Genomic DNA, 25,939 nt, shown 5'->3' on the forward strand with positions numbered 1-25,939 from the left:
ACAGTATTGACTGTTAAGATGGACAATTTCCTAATTTCTTTTTCTTAATCAAACATTAGTTAAAAAGCAGCAAATTGAGCATGAATTGTTGATACAGGCTAAATACACGTCACAATTAACTGCAGCATCTATTTTAAATGCAGCTTTGTTTCATTTAAAATTGTTGCTTCAAAAATCAGATCCAGGTCTGCAACCAATCACAGTCGCGGTGTTCAAAGTTACTTTGATACATCAAGGTGGTGATAAAACGGCAGAGGTGGATTCAGTCTGCTGTCAGTCGGCGACTAAATTGGTCAAGTTGACAATTACATGCAATCTGTTTGTGATAATGTGGTGATTAAATGTGCCGTCTACACGGACGTTAACATGGACTGCTTACATTCAGAGTGTAGAAAGAACTTCATATATCTGAATTAGAAATTCCTCCACAAATAGTGATGTAGTTGCTGCAGGGCTGTACCTGCAGAATAGCGTAGGTGCCCATAGGTGCCGTCCTGCTTTTACTCCAGTTTGACTGAGTTATTAATGAATGGCAGAGTAGAGATTTAGTTTTAAGAAAGAGAATAAAAATGTCAAATATTATCAGCACGTTTTCATCAAGTGCCTCAAAAAGTAACAATCTGTACATTAAAATATGTGTGAAGTACAGTCCTGATCAAAAGTTTAAGACCGCTTGAGAAATGGCAAAAAATCATATTTTGGATCTTAACAAGGTTCCAAGTAGTTTCAATATGCAACAAGAAGAAATGGGAGTGACACAAATACAAAAAATTTTTGAGCATACAATTTATTGAAAACAACGGTTAAACTGAAACAGGCTGTTTTACAGCTGATCATAAGTTTGCCTTTATAAACCCAAATCTGTGCAAAAATGTGGATTCATTGTCATTTTCTGTCAGGTAGTCACACTGTCATGATGTTCTAATAGCAAAGGCAAAAAAACGTTTCCTCTTTGAATGTTGTTGGGTTGTTGAACTGCATAAGCGAGGTCTCTCACAGCACGCCATCACTGCTGAAGTGGGACGCAGTAAGACAGTCATTCGGAATTTCTTAAATGATCCTGAGGGTTATGGCACAAAAAGGTCAAGTGGAAGACCAAACAAATTTCACCAGTACCGAGCTGGAGGATCCAGTTGGCTGTCCGTCAAGACGCTGGACGATCCTTGACCCAAATTAAGGCCGTTACTGGTGCCGACTGCAGCGCCATAATCATCAGACTGAGACTGAAAGGCTTCAAAAACAAAAAACGTCTTCAAAGGCCTTGTCTCCTTGAACAACGGAACTTCAGGAGGTGCAGGGGTGTCAAACGGCCGCACGCTTAGTCCAGATGTTGCAACATACCTCATGACTGAGAGAGTCCCTCGTCTGTGTGGTAACAACTATATTTTTCAACGGAACAATGCTACAGTACACAATGCCAGCAGGAAAAGGCACTTCTTCCAGGAGAATAACATCACTCTTTTGGACCAATCTGTGTGTTCCCCTGATCTAAATTCAGTTGAGAACCTTTTGGGATGGATGGCAAGGGAAGTTTACAAAAAATAGACAACAGTTGCAGACAGTAGATGCCCTTCATGCAGCCGTCTTCACCACTTGGAGAAATGTTCCCACTCATGGAAACGCTTGCATCAAGCATGCCACAGTGAATTTTTGAAGTGATCAACAATAACGGTGGAGCTACTCATTACTGAGTTCATGTTTGGGACTTTTTTTGAGGTGTGGTCCTAAACTTTTGATGAGCTGTAAAACAGCCTGTTTCAGTCTAAGTGTTGTTTTCAATAAATTGCATGCTCAAATAATATTTTGTCTCATTCACATTTCTTCCTGTTTTATGTTGAAGCTCTACTTTGAACCTTGTAAAGATCCAACCATGCAAACTATGATTTTTTGCCATTTTTCATCTGGTCTTAAACTTTTGATTGGGGCTGTATTACAGTGGGCGTAATTTCAGTTTATATGCACCCAAATTGGAAATTATAGTAACGTGACGGTTGATTGTATGATTATTTTTATTAATGTCATGTCTCACTGTGCATCCACAGGTTATGTCCCAAGCAGAGGGCCAACAGAAGAACCTTGTCCAGTCCATCGACTCCCTGCCCACCAAAGGGCCGCTCTCCTGTCTGGATCAGGACCTGCTCCTGCTCAAAGCTACGTCGGCTGCCACACTGAGCTGCCTGGGCGAGTGCCTGAACATCCTCCAACAGACTCAGAGCCGCAGCCAGGTTCCACCTCAGTCCCAGGTCTCCCAGCGCAACCACGCCTCCCAAGGAGCACCCTCCGGTGAGTCCGCCACGGGTCCCGTTCCAGTGCTTCTGCTGGAGCCCCCGACCCCTTCATGCCCCACATCCCCCTTGTCTTTTCAGTCTCCATCTCCCGAACCCAGCGGCAAGGCCCAGCTGTGTCAGCTAGACTGCGCCTCTTGTCCCTGCCTGATGGGTGCCATGAACTTAAACCTTTCCAGCAATTGTTGTTGAATGTTGCATTTGTGTGTTAAATTGTTGTCTTTTCTCATAAGCGTTGTTCTGTATCGCTTCCATTCATTTTTATGTCTTCTTCAATGTCCTCAGTTGCATTGAAATGCCAGCAGTCCTCAGAATGGTCGTGCCAAGTAAACGCATGAAGGAGCGCGTATGGCAATGATTTTAACAGAAAGTATTGTTTACAGAGCTGGTGCAGACATTTCAGATTGTCACCCTATATGCATGTGAGGGGAAAAAATCAGGGTGTACGTGTGAATGAAACCTTATACTATGCACTTCAACATCTCAAAGGTTCAAGTCTTTGCCAAAGGAATCCACACTGGTGCCTATATTGTTAGACCTCTGCCATGTTTAACCCTCTTTGTGCCAGATCATAATGGATCCAATAAAGTTGTTTCTATTTAAAACCGTTTACAGACTGAGGGTGGTTATATGGGTATATAATAATAAAAATAAATAAAATAAAAATAAAAATGCCAACGGAAAGGATAAAGGAGGATGAAGGATGAAGGAAATTGAAGTCCATCAAATGTAGGAGTCTAATCCTATTTTCCAAGCAAAGAGGAATATTTGTAATCTATTTATACTTTCTGGGTTTCTATAAAACAATAGCATGATAAAGGTTTTCTCCAGGAGAGGAGAGGGGTTGATGTAAAGTAATACTCCTCTAAAAACCTGTTGAGTACCAAACAGTCGTTGCCCCTAGGATTGGGGAAAAAAAGAACAACAAGTGGCAGTGGCAGATGTATTCTGTTTGCAGTCACAGCAGGATGGATCACACCAACTATTCATAAGCTAGGGCACAATCTGGGGATACACTTCTGTCGACAAATCAACAGTTCCTTCCTATTATTGGCAATTGGCTGCTAATATGCCACTAAAAATACATCTGTGTTGAAATATTGCCTTGGAGGTACTGCATTTGGCAGTTTATTGGTAAAAGAAATATTACTGGAAATAAAAATAAGTAAAATTATGCTGTAGACGTGTTTGGGGAGGGTTTATGCTGTTTTGTAAGACTAAAGATTTAAATCACAGACAATTAGCATGAATTAGTTTTTCTTTGAAAGGTTGCTTGTGGTAAACCGAAGGTGTGTTTAGAAAGAACGCGAGTTTAAGTTGACCGCTGGGCCTTTAGAGGAGTTCATAGTGGCTACATTTATGTGTAAAATGATCTCTCAGAGCAGGAAGCTCTCACACTGAAGGAGTAGAGTGCTGTCCAATACAGCTCTTGCTAGTAATGAATAGAGGCTTTAACTGCTTTAGCACAAGCGAGAGGGATGTGAAGCAGACAAGCTGAGATGATATTCATTCCTGCTTTTAGAAAAAAAATAAATCCATAAACTGAATGTGGATACTGAAGAGTTGAATATTTTTAGCTTCTAGGGATTTTGAAATCTGCTGTAACTGCTGTAAATCTGAACCGCTTTCCTCCTGCGAGCAAACTGTAACATTTTCCGATCCATCATTTACGCCCTGTGGATTATTCATCGGAGTGTTTGAGCCATAAAGTTGTTTTCCCACTTGTACCTGTAACTTTGGGAAGGTCGTTTGGGTTTGGATCGCATCCTGAATCTTCCAGTCCTCACAGTTTGTTGGTCTTCTTTTTGCGCCAGCATACACCTTGCCCTGTACCTGTTCGTCAGACAGGGGGTGGTGTGGAGTGGGACCACCGGGCCGCAAGTACAGACCTCTTTCCTTCCGCATCCTGGCTGATAAGTCCCGCGGGGGTCCAGCTGCTCCCTGCTTCCGGCATGTACCCGCCACACCTCAGTGAGGAGTTCGTTTTTGTTTTTGTTAGGATCCTCGGTCGTTAGCATAGCTTGGCTCTCAAGCATGGATGGCTACCTGAGTATCTTGTTAAAAAGCAGCTGATAAAGGGAGTGGCTGGCTGGTTGAATGGTATTGTTATGCCCACAGACCAAAGCATTGCCACTGCATGGGCAAGATAACTCTTGCAGAGAGCCAAGCATGAGGTTGGACTGAGTTTGGCTGGCACGTTTGTCCCTCCAGGCTTCCGTACTTTTAAACCAAACCAAAGCAACTTGCTTTTGAGTCACAAACCCAACATAAACCTGCCAGTCACACACCAGACAGCATTATTATCGGCTGATATCACAGAGGATCTTTGCTGCTTGCTCTAGCACTTTCTGGATCCCCTCCTTTCCGCTGCTCAGTCAGTGTCATAAAGAGCTTGAAGCCCCACCCACCCTACTCCTCTTTCCCCTGCACACAAGCAGCATTTTCCTTTAAGGAACTGAAAATCCATAAAGGAAATTTCCAAACCTTTGCGAACCAGTCCCCTTCAAGCTTAGCAAAAATTTAGTAAAAAAACACACCAGTCCATCTAAATATAAGTGAGAGCTGAAAGTCTTATTTAAAAGAGGTGAAAGGGGGAACTTGTAGGGGGAAATTCTGATGTGACAACATCATCGGGAAGTCTGAATTGATGTCACGGCCCAGAAATGGAAGATAAAGCCATTGGAAACATCTTCTGCATGAATGTTTGTGTCGCCACTGTTTGATCTCTGATAACACACCTGCATGCCTCTCTCCAATGGCCCGCGACATGCCCCAGCTCACCGAGTAGCTCTGCTTCTGGTGCTTCATTGTGACATCTTGGAGAAAGTATTTAATTGTAAAAACCCATTAATGAAGAAAAAAAACACAAAACTTCAGAAGTTTTAAATGAATAATTAATTACGTTAAAATTGAATTCTGATAAAAGCCATCGCCATCTTCAATAACCTTTTCAAAAAGTGCACACACAAAAACACTCAATTTCACTTTATTCACAGCTCAATAACAAATCTTGCCCTCAGGCAGAGCTGGCTGCCCTTATGTCTCCGGTTTACAGGAGCCAGGTATCACTGGAGGTAGTTTCTTCGCACTTTCAGGTTCCTGCCAGTCAAACTGTTCAGTTGACCAAAGCAGAACCTGGCCTGAGGGCTATTTCAGCACTTTTTCCAGAGACAGACCCTCTGGGCCCAGCAGAATGCCAACCTGTATCAGCACAGTTAGCTTCTCACTAATGGATATCAAAGAGCAGCCTCTTGGTGCATTAGATATTTAACCTAATTTTAGTGCAGAGAGTGGATATGAGAAGGATCTCTGGTGTTGCACCATTAACAGTACTTTGAAATGGGATCCATTTCTCTGCTTTTAACAATTGAATCACGCAGCTTAAAAATTGATCATTTTTATTTTACTGATAAAGACACTTAGGCCTTCATCAAATACTGGGTTGCTCGAGGACTGCATTGGAAGCCCTTCAAAAGTAGCGACTCTATTTAAAGTCTGAGGATGTAGTTTGGACGTTTCGGCACACATCCAGTGAGGAGTCTCGTTGTGATCTAACCTTTGACTCCTGTCGTGATTTTGAGGACTTTTCACCTGCATCTGCGCCAGCTGTTTAAAATAAAACCCTGCTTTATTTTTCCATTTACGTTGAGAACTTGATTCGACCTTGATCTAACCCAGCTTCTAGGTGTGAGTACCATAGACGTGCAGATAAACAAACTGCAGTAAATAAATGTAAATCCACCCTGTAGGAGCGCGGCATCTTTTGTTGCCTGCTGACACGTCTGGTAAATAAGTGGACCGAACATTCTCAGAGTTGACTTTGAGTTTTATCTGCATGAAAAAAACCCAAACCATAAAAAAAAACCTACAAGTTCGCAAATTAATTAAAGGATTCAGGCCAGAGTAAATGAAGTGTAGGTGAGAAAATGTCCTGTTTAATCAGCTGTTTCACTTCAGTTTTTCTGCCTTTCCCCCTGCTTCTTAGATAAAAATACCTAAGGTGTCATTAATGCTGAAAATAAATAAGGAACACGTTGCCTTGTGAGCTCCTAACTTGTTCACATTAGCTCAGAAACTAATATTTTGAGAGAGTGAAATGAGCCTTGTTATATTTTACTGCCTTCATTTTGTTTGTTGGTGCAGGTTTGGCTTCTGCTTTTGGTTTACCTGCAAGTCTTTTTCATGTACTCCAGTTTGGGAACCACTAAATTATTTTGCTTCGGAAAGCAGGATTTGATTAAATTACAATGAAGCAGGTGCTGATGTAACATTTAAAGACGATGCAGGAAAATACTGATTTTAAATCAAATCAGCGCCCATTTAATCTCAAGCATCCATGTTGTACTTATTTGTGTACAATGTGTGCAGGTGTGGCTGCTTTTTAATTAAAGTTTCTTAACATTTTGAACGAGTTAGAAAATCCCTAAAAATGGGTCAGTTCTGACAACGCTGACATTTAACAACTGCGCCTTCAACAAAAGATCCTTGAGTTGGATGATCATCTCTGACAGCAAAAGCCCAGAAGGTGAAGACAGTAAAGGTTGAGCATTTTTGGGCATGATTTATTATTAAATGCACAATCGCTGCAGTAAGTGGAAAGAAATTGGTTGATTGATTTCTTTTCTTCTTCTTTATTGAGCCTTTGATCTTTTTGGGACGGGAATCAAATTTAATCTCCATTCTAGTCGCTTCTGTATGTTTGATCATGTGAATCAATACAAGGCAGGCTATAACACTGAACAAATATTAAATTCGCGTAGATTCATGCAAGGACACACATGCACACACCTTCCTGGTTTGTCACTTCCATCAGTCACACACACACCTTTATATTGAATGTCACATATATATATAAAAAGGAGAGGCTAATCTTGGTTTTCACCCTGATCCCTCTTTGATTCTTTCAACAACAATAACTTGTCGTTTTTCAGATGGTGCTCCTGTGTGGACTGTACCAAAGTCGCCCTCGGGGGAGCAACTGAAGAACGGGGGTCTGACTCCTTTGCAGTCAACCGAGCCCTCCCCGGCCCTCAGGAAAAGGATTCTGCCCCATGGTGCTGAGGTGAGAAACATCACGTCACGCTGTCAATTATCGCGTCAGTATTCGGCCCGTCTCTCTGACCTCTGCTAGCTTGGCTTGGATGCTAAAGGGCTGCACAAACAGTCTGTATGATTTCTAACTGCAGTGTGTTTCATTCAGATCACTGTACAGCTGCTTGTTGATAGGATTTGGTTGGATGGGTACAAAGAAAATCAATTTACATTTGCTCCTTTGGCCCTAAAGTTCAGGCTTATCATGCAAAGTGAATTTTAGTGTATTTTTTCGTCCTTTGCTGCATATTGCATTTATTGGATTGTGTGCGTGTAGCTATGAGCAGGAAGCACAGTGAGCATGGCATACAGCAAAGGTCACTTCCTGTAATTAAACTGTAAAAAAAAATACATCTACAGGGTATCATATTCCACTGCTATGCTCTGCTTCATGTTCCTGAATCACATTCAGTTTTATTGCAAAGTTTTGAGGAGTTTGACCTGGATAACAGAGACACTAGAAAAAGAAAGCAAAGGCAGGTACTGCGAGTTAAGAAGCTTGTGTGAAATTTTGTTAATTTTATTGAAAGTGTGAACAGGTTTTTTTTTGTTTTTTTGTTTGTATTGAAAGAAATGAAAAGAAAGCAGCAGAGTGCAGGGATGTGCAAACTACTAGCATGGAGGGCACAGAAAATATATCTGTAACACTTGGAGTCATGTGGTTAACTTTATGCTAAAATAATGTGCAGTGTCAGTGGAGCAGGTGCCTTGATATGGTGTGAACAGATTTAAAAGATGGATATAGATTTCTCACGTGACATTGTGTGCACATTACTCAAGAAATGTCCAACATAATGGATGTGATACAACCACTTATTGGTTGGGAAAAATGTGTTTTCCAAGAGTGGCTGGCAGTGATTCCTGAAGGTTTCTGGCTCTTGTTGGTTGAAATAGGATGCAAAAAACAGATAATGCACCACAAACCTCCTAATAATTGCTTTGAATGCTAGCATATTCCCACAGTTGCATGTATTTTTTTAATGTAAACACTCCATCAATTACTAAGACTGTACCAATATCCTAAAGTGGTCACAAGGAGGTTTTTGCCTATGTGACTCAGGCTCAGCAGCCACTTGCAACCACTCAGGGAATACTAATTGTTCTCCCACAACTGGTGGTTGCCAGAAGGTTTTAGACCAGTCTCTAGTGGTTAGTTCTGGTCTCTTTCATATCTGTTAGGGTCTGCTCAGACTCTGATGTAAGTAGTTAATGTGCATTTCTGTGTATTTGCAGCGCTGCAGATTAGTTTATCACCAACAGATTTTCTGTAATTTCTGACTTGAAGCCTTTTAATCTCAAACTTGTTGCAAACTGGTTGTAGACTAACTCAGTTTTGATGCCATTTTATTGCTGTGTTGATGCACCAAAGTTGCTTTGAAGACCGTCTCTGCAAAAAACCTGGTCCATGTGTTTGAAACAACCATTTCAAAGGCAACGAGATAACAAATTCATTGCACAAGGTTGCAGGTATTTTGGTCCTGCCATGGTCACAAACTGTTGTTGAGGTAATTGGCGACCGCTTAAGTGACCGTAGCGTTGTCTATGATGTGAGTAAACGCTTTCCTGATGACTATATGGTTTCCATTGCTAGTTTCGTGTCTTATTCAAAACAACATCATGTTTATTTTGTAAATTGCGGTTGCCAATAGAGTCAAAAAGAAGGATAAAACAGAGTTTGGCTTACCTGTTGCTTGACCTTTTAATATTTAATGGTGATGATGCAGTGCAACCTCATGTGTTAACTAGCTGAGCCTTTTTTCTTTATCTTAGCCTTGTTGACCTATCAAATTATGAAGCCAGTTTTAATTCTGCAAACACTTAAGTTAATTTTAAGGGGATATTTGATTGATTTCCTTTTTTTCTCCAAGTTTCTTTTTATAAGCTTTTCTTTATTGAACTTGAATAAATAAAGACAAAGCTTATGTAAACAAAAACACTCTGTGGCATTAAATATGCAACAAAGTCTCAAGTGGTTGATGTCAGGCCTTCTTGAAGTTGCCAAAAGATGCATTTTTTTCATGTTCATTGTTATGAAAACTTTGCCTTTTAGTGCTTTGTAAGCTGAAATTACTTGCTGTGGTGATGATAGATACAAATACAAAATATACTTAAGCTGAAACTCAGGGGCCAGTGGCCTCACTTGAGAATTTCTGCCACACTCTATCGTGTTTGCTCTTCCTGGCTGGAAGGGGGAGCACTCCACTCATCTGACAATTTTAAAAGAAGTGCTGTCAAATAAGTGGGTCACACAGTGTACTGAGCCAATCCCTGGAGGAATGTGTGTCTGGACCAACCTGTTTCAGTACCAAGAAATGGAGGGGGCAGGGGGCAGGTGACTGTGACGTAAATGCAGTGAGAGTCTGGTGGAGAGAAAGAGGGGACACTGGAGTGAGATATTAGCGCATCAGTTTCTGTAATTTAGTTAAAACATTGACTTTTAACAACAAGTTCCACCCAAAATAAATCATTTTAATTTGCTTATATTTGCTGTGAACCCCTTAATGTTTTATTTATGCAAATTCTTTTATTATCACTAAAGTTAAAGCAACAAGTTCCACTGGTAGTTACGAGAATGACCATAGACAAAAGCAAAAGCTGTTTTCCCCATTTTCTCTTCATTGATTTCATTTTAAATTCCTTGTAATGCCATTCGTGGAATGTCAGAATGTTTCTCTTGCACACCCACAAACTACACCCTTTTTGGCTCCTACCTCAAAGCACACTGTGTTCTGTTGATCTGATGTGCTGCACAATAATGTTTAATATTTAGTATTTACTGTCATATTCCCATATATCATGGTGATGTTGTTTATTCTATTACTCTTGTTCTCTTCTGCTTGTTTTCTTTTTTCTTTCTCAACAGGTGATCCAGGTGATCGATATATGCATTTTTTTCTTTTTTTTTTCTGCTCATTCTGTTGGTTTTTGTCTTTTGCCCTTCTCCCCCGTCCCTCTTCTCAACTGTTTCTCTTTCCCTCTTTCTTTCTCCCCTTCTTTCCCCCAGTCAAGTCTGTCCCGTATTCAGTAAGTGAAAATAAAATAAACAATAAAAGGTGAATCAAATGGACCATTATGGCAAGGCTGGGATGGTCAATTTGGTAAAGTAAATCTGTTGGGCATCTTTGTTTGCCTTTAGACAATAATTCTGATGGCAAAAGAGCCAAACGGGACAGGCAAAAAAAAAAAGAAAAAAGAATGTTTCTCTTGCGCTGGAATGTCCAGGGACCCCCACATTGGGAGCAAAGTTTTCAAAAAACCGAAAGAACAAGATCGCGAATACAAGTGGCAGAAATGGACTTCCTCCGAAGGGTGGCTAGTCTCTCCCTTAGAGATAGGGTGAGAAGTTCCGCCATTCGGGAGGGGCTCAGAGTAGAGCCGCTGCTCCTCCACATCGAAAGGAGTCAGTGGAGGTGGTTCAGGCACCTGACAAGGATGCCTCCTGGGCACCTCCTGGGTGAGGTTTTCCGGGCATGTCCCACCGGGAGGAGGTCCTGAGGCGGACCCAGTACACACTGGAGAGATTATATGTCTCGGCTGGCCTGGAAACACCTTGGTGTTCCCCCAGATAAGCTGGAGGAGGTGGCTGGGGAGAGGGAGGTCTGGGCTTCTCTGCTTGGGCTGCTGCCACCGGGACCTGGCCCCGGATAAGCGGAAGAAAATGGATAGATGTGTAGTTGTAGGTTCACAATTATGGAAGTAGAAATCGGCTAAAATGCTTCTTAAACCAGCCTTTATTTTATTCGGTGCACTTTGCAAGCACCAGTTCGGACTCTGTTTTTCCTTCAGAGATGCTTTAATTATTCGTGGCACAGATTTGACAAAGTGCTGATCAATATTGATATGATAGCATCACACAGTTGCTGCAGATTGGTGGGCTTACATCAGTAATGCAAATCTCCTGTTCTACCACACCACAGAGGTGCTTTATTGGTCTTATATCTGGTGACAAGTTCAAGAAGGTAGTTTGAGATGATTTGAGCTTCGTGACATGATGTGTTGTGCTGCTGGGAGCAACTGTAAGAAGATCAGAATCCAGATGGTTTTAATTTCCATTGCAAATAGTAAAATTAACACACAACTAAAACGCATTTGATGATCTTTTGTGCTGTGTTTATTACCCACTGGACAGCCTATTTATTCACTGCATACCACACTGTTACACAGCAAACCAGGATGCTTTCTGTGGTGGAGTGATACAAGGCCACCAGCAGTTTCCCATCCACGGTGGTCATAAAGGGATGAGCATGGTCAGCAAGAACACTTAGGCAAGCTGTGAAATTTAAACAATGCTCAATTAGTACTAATATCACCACTGGCAGCCTGAACTGTTTATTTAATTTAGGTGAGGTCTGTGCAAATTGTAGTCTCGGTTTCTTGTTATTAGCTGACAGGAGTAACACCTGGTGTCGTCTTCTGTTGCTGTAGCTCATCTGTTTTATGGGTGTGCACTGAGAGATGCTTACCTTGGTTGTAAATAGTGTTAATATTGTTGACTATTAATTTTTGTGATAGTTTTTCCTGACAAAAACAAGACGATAACCAAATAAGAACTAATGCACTTGGACAGAAGCTATGATGAAATGGATTGACACGATTGACACGAATAAAAACAAGATGAAAATGTTTTGGAGAAACGAGATCCACTCAGTATGAATTAAGTTGGGGAGGCGGGACGAGTTTGGAAGTGATCCAATTAGAAGTAATCTCCTTGTGCAGCAAGGTGAGACGCGGAGAATTTGATGTCCAGGGAGTAAGAAGAGCATACATATGGATATGGACACATTTTGCACTTACTGTCAAGAAAAATAAGCAACTTTCGCTAGTCTTTACACTGTCTATATGCCAACCATGCCAGGTGTACCTAATAAACTGACCGACGTGTTTACATGAGCTTCTTGTAATCATAAATCACTTTTCTTTAACACCGTTGTCACGAGTCACATTAATCTTTGGCGCTGTCATCTTTTTATTCAAACTTAGTGGAATAATGTAACCCTCACCTACACATAAGAAGATGAAGATTAATGGATGGAGTGTCGTCTCAGCAGCTTTCAATTCTGCTCATGCTCACAAATATCCTTTTCATCAAATGCTAGACTTTTATCATTACCTGTCAGAAGTGTGTGTTGCTTGTTAAATACTTGTCAGATCTTGTAATGGCCTGACATTCATTTCAGCGAAACCACAAAACAAATAATGGAAGGCTTTGTGGAAAATTTTAGCCTCTGTGTAAATGTTCAATCAGCTTCCTGCTTTTACGCCACGAGGGACGAACTGTGCCTGGAGCGATCTGATCTGCAGCCACAGAATTATAATCTGTCATGTTAATGATCATTTTCTATTGACATACGAGTGTGAAATGGGTATTACAGTGTTGCAGTGTCAAACCATTTACAGTCCAGCTGTTCAAAACACTTCACGTCGAACAATTATAAGCAGAGAAGCGAGGGCAGGTCGTAATAGTGATTTGGCCCCTTTTAAGACATCATTATGGCAGTTATGATTCAGTCGGCTATCTCCATTGACTTCCCTGCCTCTGCCGGTATGTTTCTGCCAACTTAAGTAAGGCGTACCATCCTTCACTGATGGATAATGGCAAGCTATTAGGGATATCATAAAAATGACAGTGACTGTATTTTCATGGAGCTGGATAAGGCACACGTTGTCCTGCTTGTAGCCTCGTTAATGATACGATGAATTATCGGCACTCATTCCAGATGCATACAAATGTGCAAAAGTCTTGAGCTACCAGTGATTTCTTTATATTTTCTAGGTGTAGTGATTTATTGAAACATGTGCAGACATGTATGGAAATACAGCATGTGAGACCACAAACAGAGTTTGTACAATTCTAGCATCTGTCTCATAATTTAAAATGGTCTTCAGAAATAGCTCTCCAGACTTCTTGAAGGACATTCAAACATCTTCTTTGGATGTCGGCTGCCTTTTGTTCTGTTCTCTGTCGAGATGATCCCCCATTGCTTCAATAATGTTGAGGTCTGGGATAATCAGGGCAATCCGTGACTGATAGTGTTGCGTTTTCTATCCAGGTACGCTTTGGTGCATTGGCAGTGTGGTTTGGATCATTCTCATGCTGAAGAGTGAAGTTGTTTTCAAAGTCGCTTTAATAATTCCATCAATAGTGACAAGATCTTGAATACTGGCTGAAATGCAGACCCCAAACATTGATAGAGCCTCAACCATGCTTTATAGATGACTGTGTTACCACTCTTCTATACATATTGAAACACCTTGAACCAAAAATTTCAAATGTGGATTCATTAATACTCAATAAGACCTGTTGCCACTGGTTTTCAGCACAGTTCTTGTGTATTTTAGCATACAACAGGCTTTTTTCCTTGTTTCCTTTCCTTAAGAATGGCTTCTTGACAGCCATCCTTCCACTGAGACCTTTTCCGCTGAGGGTTCAGTGAACAGTAGATGGATTAACTGAATGCCAGATGGATCTCTCAGGTCCTTTGTCAGGTCTTTGCTGGATTCTTTCCCTTTTTTTTAATAACGTGACTTTCAGACGCCGTTCACCTGCTGTAGATAGTTTTTTTTTTTTTTGTTTTTTTTTTAGGTCACCTCTTCTTTTGTCTTTAACTTGTCAAGTTTTCTCAGGGATTGTAAGGATAGACTGCACACCGTTACAAGATATGCCCACTTCTGACTAATAGAGCTTACATGTGATATACTGTTCAGCACTAAAACTGCTAACTTAAAGTATACAGAACATGGGTGTATGCCTGTAGTGTCGTGTTTGCTGTAAAAGTGCCCTGTCATGTGTGATGTCAGTAGTTATCACAAAGACTAGATGTCATTTTTAAAGGAAAAGTAGAGCTCTAAATTTGGAAACATGCTTTTGACTTTTACCACTCTGTGTCTCTGCTCTGTAATATTTCACGCTCTCCTGCAGCCTGTTTCTCAGCACTGCCCTGCAGCTTGATCCAGATTTCATTAGAGCCTTTAAAGATGCTCTGGCTGCCGTTTGAAGGCGCAAGGCAGAGAGGCAGCGGACGTACAGTGCAGGCACATTAGTCCAGCCCGACACTGATGTTTAGTCCTCCTTTAAGAGGAATTTTCTAACCGGCGTCCATGTCTCATCGAGTTGATTTAAAGCCTTTTCTCAGTATTAATGAGAACAGAAGGTGAGGCAGAGCGAGTGAGAGATTCTTCACGACTCGACGGCCTTATCATTAAGATGATGTTTAGATAATCAAGGATAAAGATTGCTCTGGGATGATAATTTATCTGATGTTCTGTGCTTGGCATAGTAATGGTGGATTTGTTGAGGCGCTGAGTTTGCCATCTTGTGGTTGTGAAATGCAATGCAGAAAGAATTTGAATAAAACCAGCTTTAAATAATTGGTTTGGACAAAACCCTCAAAACGAACATTTGCGATGGCGTAAAGCTCAAGGTCAGTTTCTGATCCTCTTGGCCACTTGCCCGTTTAACATATACCCCGTAATCTCATGAGCAGACTTGAGAGAAGGAAGAAAATACATTACCTCAGAATAATAAAGGCTTTCTGTATGAATTATGTAGCACTGCTGTGGCGGTTGATATTAATTCCTATGCAGTCAGTAGGAAAAAGCTCAAGACCGATGCGTGACTGTTGGAAAAAAGAGAGGAAATTGCTGGTGCTTGCAGAAAACCCGTTGGTTTATGCATCTACAAGAGCTCCAGTGCAATCCCCTACCACATATTAGAGCTGCCTACAGTATTGCTGTGGTTATGAGCTGCTGCTGCAGAGCAGGAATTCAATGATAGACAACTCTGAATTATAAAGAAAAAGGCAGAAAACAGGAATAAAACAGTAAAAAATGTGGTAAAATGTGTCAGTATCAGTTATAATATCAGCGACAGCCTCTATCTTCAGATCCAGGATTTGGAAAGAAACACAGTCATGTGGAGAGAAAGCACAAATACTGTTGCATCAGAAAATAGTCCATATTTTCTTTTCTCTTAAGTGCACTCTGGACAAAATCCTCGGTGCACTGCAGAGTTATTGTTCCTTCTTTACTCCAGCAGAGGGCAGCAAAGTCTTCACATAAGTCACTGTGCAGCTAATTCAGTATATAGGAAACGTAAAGATGTGTATTTTTTGCTTCTTCTTTTAAAAGGAGAACAACCTGGATTTATTTTATTTCTAAACTTTGCCCTCGACATCAGTAACATGCTAACATCCTGCAGCACTGATGCTTCCTCAGTCTTATTAATAGACAAAAGGTCCTGTCAGTCTGCGTGTGACAAAAACAAATAATGATAACTGTGTTCTCAGCTCGCATTCAGTCTGTTCAACAAGCCATGAGTCACTCTCTGCTCTGTAATCTGTTTTTCTAATAAAATTCCAACTTTACACTGACGGTGACATCCCCCTGTTAGAAACCACCTTCTCCTTTATCTCCTAAAATAGACCTCAAGGCGCTCACTTTTTAAATGGTTATTCAAAAAAGCTTTCTCTGCTCCTGCACACAGAAAGGAAGTTTGTAATAAGTGATTTTCTCAGGTAATTGATAATCAATTTGACCAATAGAAGATCAGAAATGCTTGTTTTGTTCAAGATCCTTTAAAAGAAAAAAAATGTGATTTTTGGTTAAAAACACAAATCGGAAATTAAAATTGTTCCTAAATCATTTAAGCATAAGTCTGCTTTCATAAAATCCAGACAAGGACCTTTAAAAAAGCTTTAATGACATTTGTCACTCTATTTTTGCTGCTAAACAAAGATTCTGGTGCAGATGTTTGTTTGTTTGTTTTTTGCCTTCCTGTCATGTAACGGTAACTGTGCATCATCCATGATTTAGAAACTTGAATGCTGAAGCGGATTACTCAATGCTTCACTGAATAATTATGCAGGATGCAAAATGAACTTCAGCTGTGTGGCGATGCAGGCACGTTTATGACTCCTTTTGAAGTCGATAAAGAAGCATTTAACGGAGTGAACGTATTTGTCAGCCACTCAGAGGCTTTTTATCGTCATCAGCAATGGATAGCTTAAAGAGATGCAACAGATCTGGGAGATGAACGAAAGCAGTTTCTGAGATCTCATAAAGCTCATACTGCAACCTCAAAAGGTTTTGAAGTTAGGGACGTCTTTTTTTAGTTCGAGTTTAATGTGTTGATTATTGGCTGCATACAAAAGATGAATGCGTCCACCACAGCATCAGCTGTTGGTTTGTTTGTTTTTATCTCATCCAGGTGAAAGAGTGAATCTGAGTATTGGTCAGATTTTTGCTTTCTTAAGGGACTTTAATTCTTCAAAGTGTGTGCAATCCAGCCAAGCAGGGACAGTGAAACTCCTAATTGTTTTACTTGGATCACAGATGAACTACTGCATCGATGACGTTCTGGTTTTAAACTGGACGTGATGGTTGTGATTCATCAGTCACAGTGTGGGGATCCCCTCAATCTTACACTCTATTTTAGTTTAAATGGGGATAACAATGCGCAAAACCTACATCACAGATTAATTGTGTGTGTGTGTGCCTTTTACGTCCTCACAGCCCATGTTAGATGCTGCTCTAATGAAGCTGGTACAACAGGGTACAACATCCGCATCTCCACTGCAGTGCCTGATTTAAAAAATATTATTATTTTATTCTTTAGGAGGGAAAAAAGGTTTTGTGAGGTTTTCTTTCTTGACAAAGCGGAACAGCTTTTTCATTCATACCCATTCAAGGAGTCTGAGGCTGTGAATTATTTATTGCAGTTCTGATGTTGCATCTGGGTCAACGCCCACCTCCCCCCCCGCCCCCCATTGTACCGTAAGCATCTGCGGCGTCTCAGCTTGAACTCTTTTCGTGGACTTTATTCCTTTTCCGGAGCTTCTGGGAGATTTAAAACTCTGTTGTGATCTTGCGAGCAGAAAACTAATTTAGTCTTTAAAACATTAAAGACATCTAAACAGCTTTAAGTGGATTTAAAGCTGCTAATTACCCCATTGATGCATGATAATATGCTTTGTTGGCGAGCAGTATAAGCACTGCTCGTGTAAATTGGCAGAAGCAACTGCAACTTAAAAGCTTTTTAGTAATTCGCTGGTAGTTGACATTCACAACATGCCTGACATTTAACAGGAGCTCAAAACACACACACATACAGTGGTTACTTTGGTAAGTGGTAGATCCTTCCATTTATTCACTTCCAGAGCTCCTCAGGTAGTGATTACACTACTTAGCTGCAGTGTAAAGCACACAGGTGAGAAGATCATTGGTTGAGTAAATGTCAAGCGATTGACAAAGTGATTATAAAGTGATTTTCATGTGGCTGCCTGTTAGTTTAGAGAGGACATGTACCCAGCCAGCTAGAGTCTTACCGGTGGAAATGCCACACTGATCTAAGAGAGGTCAGAGGCTAACAGGCTGGACTTGGATAGCACGGGAACTCAGCACTACAGGAGGTTAATGTGATCCCGAGCTGGACTTTGTATTGAACTTAAAGTGTCTCCCTGGAGGTAAGACACATGCTTTATTAACATAATGCGACATCATCACACAAACTTGATGGTGATGCTCATATTAAGGATGGTAAACATGAAGATATCTCCAGAGTATCTACAAACAAGCTTCGGCTTCACACGTTTTTATTTCTGCTGCTGGATCTCAATGATGTCAAAACCAACGGATATTCTTACACGGTCATCTCAGACACACACCTCTGGCTGTGAGCAGAGAGGCGCCACCGTCCTGTATTTTTACCTGGAACATTCACATTCAACACATTGTGTTTGTGTGTGAAGCTGTTTGTGATTTCAGAAAACTGTGTGAAATTATGCTTAAAAGTGTTTGTTGCACTGCTAGAGTTAGGTCCAGAGTGGATTTTATATCGAACGATCAAGACGATTGATGTGATAAAAGTGCAAAGATGTTTGGGAATTACAGATATTTTTATACACGCATTTTCAGAGGCTCATGGCAAATGAAGCAGGCATAATATTCTGAAGTTGAAAAGTAGACCAAAGACATGCTGGATGATTACATCTCTCGGCTGACCTGGGAACGCCTCGGTGTTTAAGCAGGAGAAGGTGACTGGGGAGTGGGAGGTTTGGGCATCCTTGCTTAGGCTTGCCCTGCAAGGATCCTGGTCCTGTATAAGTGTAAGGAAATGAATGGATAGATTCAAAGCTGTGAATATATATATGCGTAAATAAATATATAAGTATAAATATGAGGCACAAAGACATGTCAGTGAAGTGAGTCAGGCCATCATTAGGCTGAAAACTCAAACTAAACCCATCAGCTAGAAAACAGAAACTTTAGGATTGAAAGAACTAAAACGCATGACGACAGAATTATTTCCGTGTTTGAGAAAAACTACTTGGTTAGATGTCGTAAAGTTAAGAGCAGTCTTGAGGAGGCAGGCGTATGGCTGTCTAAGCCTACAATCAAGAGACGGATTCATGAATGGAAATACAGTGTGTTTACAACAACGTGCAAACTGCTGATTGCACTCAGGAACAGGAAGGCCAGATTAGCCAGAAGTCATCCAAAAAGACGCTGCACAGCTCTGGGGAAAAATATTTGGACAGTTGAAAGTAAGATTAACAGGATTATATAGTCAGCACTTCATAGTGTCCAAAGCAAACTGTAAAAGCAACCCAGGAGAAAAACCGAATATTCTTTAAGGGCCAAGTCAGTCACCTGATCTCAGCCCAACAGAGTATTTGCTTTGCTTTTGATTATTAAAACCAAAACTGTATTTAAAAAATGTCTGCAAGTCTCAAACAGTTACTGCAATTTGCACATTATGGACCCGATGTATTACTATACATGACATTATTTTAAAAACTGCAGTATTTGTTGGCAAAAGCTGGTCTAACAGGGTGGACTGCTCGATAGTTTTCTTTCTGTTTTCTTTCTTTTTTCAACAAATAATTGTAAATTACTCCGTGCTTAGGTTTTTGAACTCTTGGATTGTTTTTGTGAATCTGAAGTGATAAATAATTAGTTTCCATTTTAAAACACAGCAGCAACAACAGCACGGAGGGGAAGCTGTGGCTCATATTTCATCAGACGTCTTTGTACTGTAGGTGCCGGCTCCCCATTGTTAAGAGTGTCAGTTTCATAATCTCAGTAAAAAGATGTGCGTGCACACTGCAGTGGCGGATTTTGAACTGACTTTAATCTCATTCATTAAAAAGAGAAAAAGCTGTATTTCCCCAAAAACCAGCTCTCTGTTGTTTAGCTGGTGTTTCGTGTCCTGAACAAGGTTTAGGGTCAGTTTTACGCTCTGCATAGGAGGAAACACATCCAGCCAATGAAAATCTGTGTTTGAGCTGGATGGAGACGAATCGTTTCCTTTTTATTTTTCTTATTTATTTATTTTCTGTGTACTGCTCCCAGAGGAGTAGAAGCAGGAGAAATCCACTTCACTCTCGTACACACACTTCAGAGGCCGAGCTGGAAGGAGGACAGAGCTGCTGCAAAATAGCAAGTGGTTTAGAAGTTGAGACTCATACACCTCGAGTAGATTCCTTTTCTCAGATGTTGTTTCGACAAACAAATGAGTGAAAATGGAAGTGATGATGATGATAGGGGATGAGAAGGACAGCTGGTGAAGGAGGACAAGCCCTCAAAGTTGTAACTGAGGAAGAAAAGGAGTCTTTGAAGTGCAGACTTGCACTAACTGAGCCTTCTGCAGACGCCTACACTGGATAGAAAAATACATTAGGAAGGAGAAGGAGGCAGGGGGGAACCATGTGAATGAGGGCGAGGAAGACGGTTAAGGAGAAAGATGATGATGAAACAGAATAGCGGATGGCATGAATGAAGAGCTGGGGGGGGGGAGTAAATGAAAGACACAATGACGGAGATGACAGTGTGAGGGCGGAGGAAGAGTGGGGAAGAATGAATCAAACAGAGGACTGGAGTTAAAAAAAAAAAGAGTCTGTGTTACAGAGAGAAAATGTACTGGAAACGAGCTGAAAGGTAGAACAAGGTAGATGATAGCACCCCCCCCTCGCATGTGTTCCTGAAGAGTCGACTACTGTAGGGGTGCAGAACTGGCAGACTAGTGGTAATAATAGGAGATAATACATACACCCGTCCCACATATACTAGGAGAGGAGGAGGAGGCGTAGGAGGTAGGGAAGCCTTGTCAGAAGAAGACAGGAGGGAGGGGAGCAGAGGAAAAAGTGATGAGGTAAGGGTGGAGGAGGATGAGGTAAAAATGGAAAGATGAAGGGAAATCGGAGATGGATGATGGGAGGGTGTAGAGGGAAGCATCACTGGGACTTTCCCTCAGCTGTTTTCTTCCCTCCTCCCTCTTTTTATAAAGGCGGGGGGGGGGGTTAGCAGAGGCGAGAGAGAGACTCTCTGTAAGTCATGCATAGCAACTTTGCTCAGGCACACTGAACGCCTCTCCAAAAACCAAAAAAACACAACAAAGAGCCAAGACTCCTTCAAGGCAGCTGCTCACTCAGTCAGGAAACCCACATGTGGGAGAGGACACTTCGAGCTTTAATCACCTCAAAAGATCCAAATTTAGATCGAGTTTCCACCAAGAGAATATCTCTTAAATTGGATTTTGATCCGGCTGAAGTGCTGTGCTGTGGCCGTCCTGCTTTTGGAGCAAGAAAATTTAATTTCCCTCCTTCCACTGGATCGTTTACCTGAGGCCAGCCTATCTGTTTCTTTTCTTCTTTTTGGAGATGAGATCCAGTCTTATGCAGGTCAAGCCTGTAGCTGCACAACAATGCAGTGTAAGTGTTTCTGAGCTGATATTTGTGTGTGCATGCACCCTTGCATCGTGTGCTGATTATCTTTTTTTCTCTGTTTTGGTTATGGGGTGAGTAAGTGTATATGCAGCCTGGGGAGGGGGGTACACAGTGTGCACAAGTTTGTGCATTTTGGCAGTGAACATTGCTGGTCTGATGTGGGAGGCAGTGAGTTTTCCTCCAACACTGAGCGCCTTTGTTGACTTCATAAATTATAGAACAAATCAGCCGTCGGGGTTTATTCGTGTGGTAAACATTTTCTGCATCTGTTAAAGTTGCTGAGATTGTTTGTGAAGTGCAAAATACACTCTTAGACTCTCATTAATACATCTGACATGCTTAATTCTGTAACTAATTGTTAATAGATATGTATTAATGCCTTATTGGTCTGCTATAAGCTGACATTTTTTTGTGTTTCATCTGAAAAATCTCTCGCATCCTCTTTATATTGCATTTATGAAGAACATGGTGGAATATAAGCATTGCATTTTTGGAGGAAAATATTGAACTATACTCCACTCCGTTTATTTGTCATATCTAGCCACTAGTTAAATTATATACTAAAGTTATTTTTGCTAAATATAGATCAAATCTGGATGATTAATTATTAGATAACCTACCGTTTTGCAGATACAGCTGATTCTGTTGTTCTTTATAAGCACATAAAGTGTAATTTGGTGATCTGAATACTTACTTCACCACTTTAAAGGAATCTCATACAACACTGTATGAGATGAGTTTGGGAGAAACTGCTTGACTTTGAAAATTTGAGCTTTGTCTGTGTGTATGTTAAATGTTCACAACATGTGTAATTGTTAGGGACTATGGTAGGAACAGTGGGCGGTTAAAAGGGTAAAAAATGCGACAGGAAGCACTACATGAGAGCAAGAGGGGCATATACGTGATTTTAAACATGACTATAGAAGAACTTATTAAAATGATGGATTTTCTGCTACAATGTGTGACGGTAGCGGGAGGAACGGAGCTGAAACCTTTTAATAGTGTACTTGCTCTTGTCCTCTCCCTCTCTCGCTTCGATGGAGCCATAAATCTGAACACACTTTGCAGTTATTTCCTATTTGAGACACATTATGATCCACTTTTGGACGAGTTGGACTGCATTAAGAAGTCTGAGTTAATGCCAGCCACCGAGTCCACCGATATATCCACTCGAGGGTTTTCTGGAGAGATGCTCTGACCTCCTCAGCAGTAATTTCCTGTTGCTGTCAGGAACCTCTTTAATTAGTTAGAACCACTGAAATCATAACAGACCTCCTCCTACCATCCTCCCCTCCTTTTCATTTCTATATATATCACTCTGCTGCGAGAACCAGGCAGCCCTTGGGACTCCTGTACATGTGTGCTCATGCATGCTCCCTCCTGTGTGCGCTGGTGTCTTTTGTGCAAAAATGTTTTGGTGCAGGGAGCGTGTAGTCTGTGTGTGCATGTGGATATTTTGGCGTGCACCCATGGAATAAAATATTCAGGTGACAAGCAGGCACTCGGGTCCTGGAACACTCTGGTATTCTTCTGCTTCTCCCAGCTCTCTGCAGGAGCCCTGTGTGCAATTACACTGCCTGGAGTTTCAGATCAGACTTCCCTCAGTATTCCTGCCTGTTTTTGGCTTTTTTCCTGCAGCGTCTTCACTAAAATAATCTAAAGTAGGAAAGAAGACACGTACTGTATGTATCTGTAAATGTTATTGCATAGAGTCACAGATGGAAATGGAGGATAAAGAGCAGAGGGGCGTGCAGAGAGTTGTTGTTGCCTGCAGCCTCGAGAGCACTTTCTGCATTATACATCAACCTCTTTCTTTTTTCTTTCCCATCTTCTTTTCTGCCCCAAGTTGCTGCAGGAGATATCAAAGGCACGAGCTCCTCTTTAACCTCGACTGGATGTGTTTGTAGTTGAATGGTGGGACACAAACGAAGGACACAACTTCTCACCATTGCAGACGTAGTGAAGGTCAGAGCTCGAGGCTCTTGAGTCCAAACAAGAGGCCAGTCGGCGCACTCAGAGAAATTCAGAGCTCCTGTTGCCATTTAAAACACTCAAAGTGCCTTGAAAGGCTGAAAGGACATGAATGGGCCACAGTGAAAATGAACCGAATGACTGGTGATAATTGGTAATTGGCTGTGTCCCGATAGGTTGCTTCTCTAACAGGTCCTGTCTTGGCCTCTAAATGAGATGCGTGACCTTATCATTGGTATTGACAGTTGAATGGTGGGGGAAGAAAATGACTTTATCTTCCTCCTCTTGGCCTTTTCAGAGGACAGGTGCCAGAGCGAGCACCATTGTGTCTGTGACTGTGGAATACTAAGCATGACTAAAGTCCCGAATGTGCACCATCTTTTGGTGTTAGCTTTTGATTGACTTCTTAGTTTGTTGCATTTTTTTTTTGAGTTCTCAAGATGTGAAAATATGTGTGATTCCGACATAAAAGATGAAGAAAAAATATAATTAATATGTTGGATTTTGTGCAAGCAGTCCACCTGGGCCAATTTTCTTTTCCCTCTTGTTTTCACAGCAGCACCCAGGGCTGGAAGACGTCAGCCCCAGTGAGGAGGTGACGGATACGGAGGACAACGAAGAGGAGGACCTGGGCGTCCTGGATGACCAGCGGAGCATCATTCTCCACCTGCTCTCGCAGCTCAAACTGGGAATGGATCTCACACGGGTATGACACAGAAACACTGACTCTATAAGAGAGATGGCATCCTTACTTATGAGAATTAGTTCAGCCAGGCCTCAAAGTCATGTACTAAACCCTCCTAAGTTCCTCCTGCAACTGTAACTCATCTTTACATCTATTCTTTCTTCTTTAATGCGGTGTCTGAGTTAATTAGCATCATATTTGTTGTCATTGACGTCAGCTAGGTTCTGTAATTTGGCATCTTTCTACCACAGCTGCTTTCTTCGCCTTGGGCCTTTCATGGATGCAAATGGAAAGGCAGAAGAAAGTCAAGTTACCAAAAAGTTCTTGGCTATGAAGTTTGATTTTAGCAGCACTGACTGAAATAAAATGTGTCACAAAGTGTCTATCTTTCCTTTGCGTTGCTTTCCTAGGTGGTGCTGCCTACTTTCATTCTGGAAAAGCGATCACTGCTGGAAATGTACGCTAACTTCATGGCGCACCCCGACATGTTCCTGTCAATAACAGCGGGGGCCACAGCTGAGGACCGAATAGTCCGCTTTGTGGAGTATTACCTGACTGCCTTCCACGAGGGGCGGAAAGGTGCCGTGGCAAAGAAACCCTACAACCCCGTGTTGGGGGAGACCTTCCACTGTTCCTGGGAAGTTCCTCGGGACAAAGTCAAGCCTTTGGACAGATCGAACCCGGGGTCGGCTCGGGAGCCAAGCAGAGGCCCCAACAACACACAGCAGGACGAGGACTCACCGGGAAGCTGCTACAGAGTGCGTTTTGTGGCCGAGCAGGTGTCCCATCATCCCCCTGTGTCCGGGTTTTATTGCGAGTGCCGGGAACGGAGGATGTGTGTCAACGCCCACGTGTGGACCAAGAGCAAGTTCATGGGCATGTCTATAGGAGTGTCCATGGTGGGAGAAGGTGAGCCAGTCTACCACAAACCTTCTAAAATACTGTGGGTCAAAAAAAAGTTATCACAGAAAACAATCAGTCTCCTGCATTCATGCATTTTGTTTTGATCTTTACTTTATTTTTATTAATGCATACAGCTCTAGCTGTAAGCACAGCCACATGCACCTGTTCTTGATAGCTTCTGTTTGCAAGGGGCAGCCAATCAGAAGAAAGCTGTCTTAAAGGGAGAGGAGAAAAACGGCTTGTTAGCAGATGAACAGTGTTATGCACCTGCATAAGATAAATAAGCATAATTTTGAACTGTGAATCATGTAAATCTACTCTGGCAGGGTCAAGAATATGCTATGCAGCCACAAGTGAGAAAAATAGTTCCCCTTTAATAAAGAACAATCCCTCATTTAGTGTAGCTCACCTTCTAGCATCTACAGGCTATGTAGAAAGTCTCTAAACAGTGTGTCTCACCAAAACTGCCTGCCACTGTCTGTGTGAGGACTATAAGATCCCTCCTGTGGCAATCAATAGCCCAGACCTCTCTGCTGGTACTGTTACATCGTGTACAGTAAGCTGTCAGGGATGAGTCACCCTGAGCCGAGATACAGGAAGTCCTTGGGCCCAATCAACTAAATCCGGATACATAAACTGACCACCTGCCACCAGGTTGTGATGCAGCAGTTCGTTGTCATGCGCGGAGGCTGATGCTGCCGTCAGAGAACACGATGACCGTCACCCCAGGATCCATTGATTGGTGGATTTATTTTTTGCAGTGGCGTCTTTCCTGACAGCAGCTGATACTGTAGTTTTATAAAGAGGCACTGATACTGATTGGCAGTGAGTCAGCAGCAGAATAAGAAACGGCAGCTGATGCAGCCTGAAAGCTACACGAGATGCTAGATTTCGGTTTGACCTGGATCTCAATGTATGGAGCCTCCTAGAGGTCGTGTAGGATAGAAAAAAAGAATAATAAACCTTTTTATACACTGATGTGCCACATCTGGATTAACTGAAGTTCTTTGCTTTAATCTATGACATGCAAAAGCATCTTTAGAACCTTTACATGATTAGTTGAAAACGTGCTCAGGATGTTATCTCATTACTTGACTGATAATGGACTTCAGTACTCAGGAGAGTGACAGTTATTGAAAATATATTAATATGTATATAATTAACATGAAATTGCTTGTTTGTTTTTTAATATTGTGGCCATCATTAACACTTTTATATAAGTGCTACGTAAGGGTTTTGCTGACTGTAGTGTAAGCCTTGGATTAAACAAGTATAAATCCTAT

The 25,939-nt window shown here is 41.6% G+C and overlaps 1 protein-coding gene across 2 annotated transcripts in view; it reads left to right on the forward strand.

Annotated features, from left to right (window-relative positions):
- Nucleotides 1–25,939, forward strand: part of osbpl10a (oxysterol binding protein-like 10a) — a 102,150-nt gene that overhangs the window by 61,235 nt on the left and 14,976 nt on the right. The window contains exons 6-9 of one of the 2 annotated variants that reach the window (XM_026155847.2): nucleotides 2,043–2,283; nucleotides 7,217–7,347; nucleotides 23,625–23,774; nucleotides 24,164–24,662. In XM_026155847.2, the coding sequence (XP_026011632.2) occupies nucleotides 2,043–2,283; nucleotides 7,217–7,347; nucleotides 23,625–23,774; nucleotides 24,164–24,662 (1,021 nt within the window). The remainder of the gene's footprint in view (nucleotides 1–2,042; nucleotides 2,284–7,216; nucleotides 7,348–23,624; nucleotides 23,775–24,163; nucleotides 24,663–25,939) is intronic. The other variant, XM_080296568.1, reaches the window with a different exon arrangement.

The sequence above is a fragment of the Astatotilapia calliptera genome, chromosome 22 (genome assembly GCF_964374335.1).
Source record: "Astatotilapia calliptera chromosome 22, fAstCal68.1, whole genome shotgun sequence".
NCBI classification, from domain to species: Eukaryota; Metazoa; Chordata; class Actinopteri; order Cichliformes; family Cichlidae; genus Astatotilapia; species Astatotilapia calliptera.